The sequence below is a fragment of the Nerophis ophidion genome, linkage group LG11, assembly GCF_033978795.1.
Source record: "Nerophis ophidion isolate RoL-2023_Sa linkage group LG11, RoL_Noph_v1.0, whole genome shotgun sequence".
Classification (NCBI taxonomy): Eukaryota; Metazoa; Chordata; class Actinopteri; order Syngnathiformes; family Syngnathidae; genus Nerophis; species Nerophis ophidion.
In genome coordinates this window covers 52,688,802-52,696,351 of record NC_084621.1, presented here as the reverse complement: position 1 = coordinate 52,696,351, position 7,550 = coordinate 52,688,802, and the positions used below count along the sequence as shown (strand labels likewise).

Sequence of the window (7,550 nt, the reverse complement as noted above, 5' to 3'; positions counted from 1 at the left end):
ACTATTTAAACAGCGACGTGACGGGAAAATGGCAAAAAAAGGTACTTTTCAGGGGTTATACTGCATAAGGTACAGGTGAACAGTAGGTAATGATAATAGCTGTGATACTCAAGACGGTTGGTATTACCGTTTAGAATTATCGTTAAACCGTATGAACATTAAGAAATTAAAACACATTGCTGTCTCTGCAACTAAGATTTTCAATTGTGTACATTGAATTTACAAACTCCATGTGTAGGCACCATGGTAACTGATATATACTCTGAAGAATAGGAAACGGAGGTGTTTTTACAGAACGTTCAAGGTGTGCTGCTTTGAGTAGGACACCGCAACACCCGCCTGAACATTTTTCTGAGTGAAGCATATGAAACAAAGAACATGCAAAAAGGCTTTCGAGCAGTGTGTATTTGTTATTGGAAAAAATCTAAAATGTTTCAGTGTGTGTAGAAGTACTTGTTGAGCGCCGCAATAATGACCATTGTAACATTTAGGCCCTTAGTTGTATTGATAATAAAACCCACAAATTAAAACTCAACACACTGTTTATTGGCATAATACACAAAACGATTCATATAAAGAGGGAATGTATCAAGTATAGACTATGAAAGTGCAAATAGCATTTCAAGGATTAGTCGCTTTACAATAGAAAATCTCAATGAGTTACAAAATGGTATTTTAAAAGAAATCACCTGGACAGTAAGATGTGTAATGCACAGCATATTGTAGGGTGTACAACAGGGTATATAGTATACATCATAGCCTGTGTTTAACTACTACACACAAACCCAAGTCTTAAGGAACCTTGCTCCACAGACCACATGGCACTCACAGTTGAAGAACTTCAAGAAATCTGCCAAAGCAATCTTCATGTTTCTGTACTTGGTTATTAGAAAACAAATTGACTTCAGACCAGCGAGGCAGAACAAAAGTCTCAAAAGGTAAAACATTGATCAATCATGTGTATCAGTTTATAATGGTTATTCACACTCCATTTCCTTCAGTGGATTTACGTTTCATTTCAAATAAATATCAAATTATATTGCAACTTTCCTCCATTTTAGTGTCTTCTGGGATACAGTAGGTCAACTCAAAGTCAATCGTGACATGAATTCTTAAACCACAGGAAAACCAGACGGTAGTAAAAAAAAAAAAAAAAAGCATGATTAAGAAGCCCTGCTTGCAAAAAATATGAATAACACAAACCTTATATAGAAATGTTGTGTGAAGTATGACAACCATTACAACTCAAACACTGTCAAACCCCAAGTGTCACCTCAAAACCAACCAAACCTTTTTGGTTTGTGCATTTTAAGCGTAATGCAAAATAAATAACTTCAAAGTTCTATGTATTTGCTTACACTGCATTCAAATCAAGATAGTAATTCAACAACCGTGATCGAAATAAAGGCACTGTATCTTGTGAAGAACCTTTTCAAAACCGTAAACTCGCCATTGTTTGCGATGCGACACACATCAGCAGTCTGTTTACCCGAGGACATGTGCACAGCCCTGTGAAGGCTTTCATTACACATCAATGTGAGCTGGAGATCAATTACAGCGGACTGGATTTGAGTCACATTATCGACACATTTTAATGTGACTTCTTTCGCTGGCCTTTTTCTGCAGTCCAAACAAGACCGCTTACTGATTAGTCTCTTCATCAGACTCAACTGCACTATTTGGAGGTTCAAATTAAGCCCAGTTTCTAGAGAATTTTAAAGACTTGTTTAAAAAAAATGGCTGAAGAAGTTCAGGTCGACGTTGACTCACCACTCAGGCCTATTAAGAACTTTCTCCTTAATTTTCACTGCTGTATATTGACCGTTTGTGTGTGAATGTCTGACATTAAACTATTTGTGTGAATCCAACTAAACCTTTCCCTTGCAGCTGCAAATATCAAGTAAAAAAATTCCAGGCTGGAAACTTTCATGTAAATGTAACTGTTGGGATGGCATTGTTTTTTTCCCCACACAGGCACACTTTGAACTAAAAAAAAATCCACTTTGTGACTGTAAACTGTGCTTTTAAAAGGTCGGTGTTTAGCCACTACAACATGTGCAGGGATGACATTTAATCAGTTGTAAGCTACAGATTAAATATGTAAAACAAATAGAAGTGGCTGCAGCAGAGAAGTGTGTTGGCTCTGCAAACCAAAAAAAAACATTTGACTGTAACTACCTGTAGCATTTTGGAATACTTAGATGTCTGTTCAAATCTGTCAGTGCTTTTAATAAGGAGATGTGATTTTGTTGTAAATAAGCAACTATGTCAGTGGTCCCCAATCTTTTTGAGGCCAGGAACCGGCTTGCAATGCTGCAGAGCTCTGGCGGCCTTATTCTTTCAAACTAACACACCTAGATGATAAAAAACAAAGTAAATGTAATTTTAAACCGATTTCTGCTAATTGAATTATGTGACTGAAGCGTATAGTCAGTCACATCGCAGGGACTACAGTTAGTTACACTGTTAGTCAAAGCCCTCCATTCAGTCCACATTCAATTCTACAGTATACTATGATTCATTAAAGAAATGTGTTTTAATCTTTATCTGGTGCAATCTTCTCATTGGTCGGAGCTGCCTTTGATAAAGAGCTCTTAGTAAACACATTTCTGAAAGCGATGCTCTTCTATCTGCCATCTCGAGTTGAAAACACAAAGTGATACAACGCAATTCTGTATACATTCCAAGTGAATGTAGCAACTAGAATATGCACATCTTTGATCAGCCAAAAAATCTCAAAGCAAAAGGATCATACCAAGTGCACCTGCTCCTCCCAGTCTGAGGAGCTGCTGCTGGCTAAGTGGTCAGATGCACATTGTGGTGTGTCAACATGACAGACCTTTGTGTCTACCTGCTGCTCATGGTCCCCAGTTGTACCATGGGTGCGAAGGTAAGGTAACGGCATGGCGTCCAGCCCCACTAGATGTAGCTGTGTTGGCCTTTCTACAACAGGACATTCCTTTGTCTCCATGTCACAAATTCTTGAGGAACCAAAGGCAACTTCTTCCATTCCTTCCTGAGACTTTCTGTTCTCATGGAACGGGATGAGCCCAGCTTGTTCTTCATCCCGCAGGCACTCATGTCCACCTGCATGGAGCGCATCAACATCTGTGTCGGAAGACGCTGAGGGCACCAGGGTGATACCTTGAGGGTTCATGTCGTGGAACCACGCCATGATGTTGCCCAGCAAATTAGCATTTGCTGCTAATGCAGAAGAGGAGGACGGGTCGTTGCTGCTGCATGTGGTCGAGTCTGTCGTGTCGGATGAAAACACACCAGTTGATGAGAAACTGCTGCTTGAGGCAACTGGTATTGGCAGAGAGCAGCTGTTGGCTCGGTTGTGGCTGTCACAGAGCTGACCAGAGGTGGGAAGACCAGAAACAGCAGAGTATTGGCTGCTGATATTGATGTTGCCAAGTCTAGCCAAGTTGTCTCCCAACTCGAGTAGTTCTGAGCTGCTGAAAGACACTCTGGGAAGAACCTCTACACCGGGACCACTCTGTTCAAGCCTGCAAGGCAAAGATGTGCCAATTGCTCCGAGCGATGCTTCATTTGCAAGGACGTCATGAAGAGACTGTTCCCCTGCCATCCCTGACTCCTGGAGCGACAGCTGAATGGCCAATAGAATGTTAGGGTCATCATCATCCAAAGAACCGAGGCCCTGCAAGGAACGATAGCAACACAATGTTCATGCTTATTTTAAGGTATTAACCAACAAAAACATATCAAGTTTGGTGAAAGCACTGCATTTTTGTTGCTCACTACAATACAGTCACAAAAAAAACACTAAACCGGAAAGTAAAAATCATTATATGTAGTGACTCATTTCCCAAACTTGGGCGGTATTCATCTGTTGCTTGCTCGTCATCAAAGTTCAGGTTGAATATTGGTAGATACATTTTAGTTTTTGTATTGCTATCAACACTAGTACAGTACTTGTATGACAGTTAGGAAGAATAAAACATTGCTTGTAGAGTTGTTGGCTAGGATTATTAAAAGGTGCCATATGTAGTAATGTGGCCGGAAATGGTAGCGCAATCACGGTCAAGATTATTTCGTCCCCTCCCACTCTCCAGACTGAGGTTGCCAGATACACAGCTGAATCCGAATCCTACCCCAAGGAACTTCCAATGGCAATCGACGAGTCATAAGCTGTAGGTTTTTCTTGTTTATGCTTCTTCCAAGATGGTTTACTAAGTAATTATGCCAAATTTTACTGATCTCGATTAGCCAAATGTATTTGTAAAGTTACGCAGCAGTATTTTCGTCGGGAGTCGGGACAGATTGTTGGCATTACCCTGCTAAAATGTCTAGTTTGACCGCACGGACCACCATCAAAATAATTACATATAATAGTTTATAATACATTATATATCGCATAGGCCTACTTTGACGGCAAGCCAAGGCCAAAAGTAAAATTACCGCCACATTTCATTCAGCATAACTCCATGTTGCATCCAACCTGACGCACTGCATTCTCTTCCATGTACGCACGTCACCATCTTTCAGTGCAGAGTGCCGTTCTATGAGCAAACCCACGTTACGCAAAAACCACGTTACGCATAAATCATAGAGCCTGCTACCATGTCGATACACAAAGTACAAAATCATTACATGTAATGCAGTATATCTTGCCAAGCAAACATCACCCAATATGTGGCTGATGCATATACAGTACAGTGCTAGAAACTGCAATTAGCCATTCTATTGTTGGAACGCATTTCCTCAGTGTATCAGCATATTGAGAAATAGGCACTGACATTACCCATATCCACATAGGTTGTATTTGTTGAAAATCTATGTTGCCCATCAGTTGGATGACACACCGACATACCGGACATATATTTCCCCCGTTAGCCTGTATGTCGATGGGTCATTGACCGGGCTAGCATGCTAAGTATTCGTTGCACGAACATACCAGCTTAGTTATACAAGGTCATAAACTGTATTGGACAATATAGTTTAAATACGAAATGCCCATTTCCATTTATTACAAATGATAGGAAAACGTAAATGCCTGACTTGCCCTAACAAGGAGGAAATTAGCAAGTTTAGCGTCAGATGAAAACAAATCTCCACCTTCAATTGTCTCCATCTTTCAAAGGCACCCCCGATACAAATCCTTGTTTTGTTCCTGGCTTTATCATGAATAAGTTAAGAATCGTAGCGACGTCTTTCAGATTTACTAAGGTCTGACATGTTTAGTAACTTTACCAGTGGCAGTAGCCAGACAAAGAAGGCGGTGCGTAACTAGCAACCTGGATGTGACACACTCACAGACTTTCTAATTGGTCAAAAAGCAGAGGGCAGGGCATCCAAATTAAAACAATAACAATATTTCAGGGCTGTAAATCAAATTTTTAAATGAGCATATCCTGGCTGAATTAACGTTATCAGTTATGAAGGTATTCCAAAATAACATGATTTATTAATGCCTTTTGACATATCAGGGCCATTTAATGATGTCTTCACATGAAATTATTACATATGACATTTTTAAAAACATTGCTTGTAGAGTTACTGCATGTTTTATTATGGCTACATTTTAATTCTTGAACTGATCCTTTCAATTTCTTCAATTATTAGATCTGACAATTGACAATGTGATAGAAGAGATGCGTTCATCCTTAGAGATTGCACTGTATTCAGTACGAGACACCTGGTATGACCACCGAGTAAGTTTTCATAAGAATGCTACCACTGTCATTGACTAAGCAAAAAGCTCTTTGTTGTTCTAGCTCTGAGAGTGATATATCTCCATCTACCATTCTGGAATGAAGCAATTAGGCATATTTAGCACAATGTCAAACTAGCTAACTCCATGCAAGTCAACAAGTGGGATATAGGAATGGGCGTTATGGCCTAAAATACATATTGCAATATACAATATATACAGTATCACAATATGTTATTTGGTATTTAAATGATAATAGAACCATTTCAAAACTGGTTACAGAGGTTCCTAATTTGGCTGCTGTACTATGTGGTAACATACTGCGTAATTTCTGGTTGTATTATTTTGTCATAATTACTATTATTATTCTGCTTGCTAATTTATTGTAAATATCTGGTTACTTCATGTTGTAACACAGTGGTTCTCATCCTTTTTTCAGAGATGTACCCCCTGTGAACATTTTTTTAATTCAAGTACCCCCTAATCAGAGCAAAGTATTTTTGGTTGAAAAAAAGAGATGAAGAAGTAAAATACAGCACTATGTCATCAGTTTCTGATTTATTAAATGGTATAGCAGTGCAAAATATTGCTCATTTGTAGTGGTCTTTCTTGAACTAGTTGGAAAAAAAGATATAAAAATAACTAAAAACTTGTTGAAAAATAAACAAGTGCTTCAATTATAAATAAAGATTTCTACACATAGAAGTAATCATCAACTTAAAGTGCCCTTTTTGGGGATTGTAAAAGAGATCCATCTGGATTCATGAACTTAATTCTAAACATTCCTTCACAAAAAAAGAAATCTTTAACATCAATATTTATGGAACATGTCCACAAAAAATCTAGCTGTCAACACTGAATATTGCATTGTTGCATTTCTTTTCACAGTTTATGAACTTTCATATGTTGTTGAAGTATTAGCCAATAAATATATTTATAAAGGATTTTTGAATTGTTGCTATTTTTAGAATATTTTTTAAAAATCTCACGTACCCCTTGGCATACCTTCAAGTACCCCCAAGGGTACGCATACCCCCATTTGAGAACCACTGTTGTAACATGTTGCTATCTACATTTCTATTCAAATGTAGTAAGCACTTATTCTTCTATTATTTGGATACTTCAAATTAGTTTTGGGCAATACAACACATTTGGGTATCCAATACCACAAGTAGTTACAGGGGCAGTATTGGAAATATAAATGGTAATAGTTCAAAACTTTAATATCATTGAAGGATTTAATTTTTTATCAATATTTTAATTAGACAAACACACAGGATGATAGCATAACAATATAATTTAAATATCAAAATTATTTCCAACTATTGGTGATGATTTAAACCCTTAGGCCTTTGCCCTTAAGTATTTCAGTGTCCAAGGACTTAGTCGCTTATTTTTTTTAACAATAACAAAAACGACAAAAGATACTTTGATAAGAAAAAATTATGTAGCCCGCTGTAGTATCGACGATATACCAATACTATACTTGGCATCGTTACTGTAAATATTTGTATCTATCTGTCCACCTTTGTTTAGATTCAAGAATTACAGTTTGTGGTTAGCAAATCCTCCTACTGTGTGTAATGTACAGTGTTTGGAAAATTAGTTTTAAAAATGTATTAATTATAGTTACTGATTACTTGGCCCCAAAAGAATAATACTAATGGAATAATTTTTTAATTCATGTAATTAATTACAAGGGAAATAAAATATTGCGTTACTTTATTTAAAAAAAATTAAATATATGGCATATGCAGTTAATATAATGGGCAAACTACAACTGGATGGTCTGTTTCTGTCTCTGGCCATGCTGCCCTTGACTCCAGCAGACGATGGCATGGAGCACTGCAGAGGCCTGCGTGGTGTACAGTATATT

At 37.8% G+C, this 7,550-nt stretch overlaps 1 protein-coding gene across 1 annotated transcript in view; it reads right to left on the bottom strand.

Annotated features, from left to right (window-relative positions):
* Positions 1–524: 524 nt before the first annotated feature.
* LOC133562238 (ankyrin repeat and IBR domain-containing protein 1-like) overlaps positions 525–7,550 on the bottom strand; it is a 49,573-nt gene continuing 42,547 nt past the window's right edge. Inside the window, exon 20 of the mRNA XM_061916242.1 lies at positions 525–3,661. Coding sequence (XP_061772226.1) covers positions 2,750–3,661 — 912 coding nt within the window. The 3' untranslated portion in view covers positions 525–2,749. The remainder of the gene's footprint in view (positions 3,662–7,550) is intronic.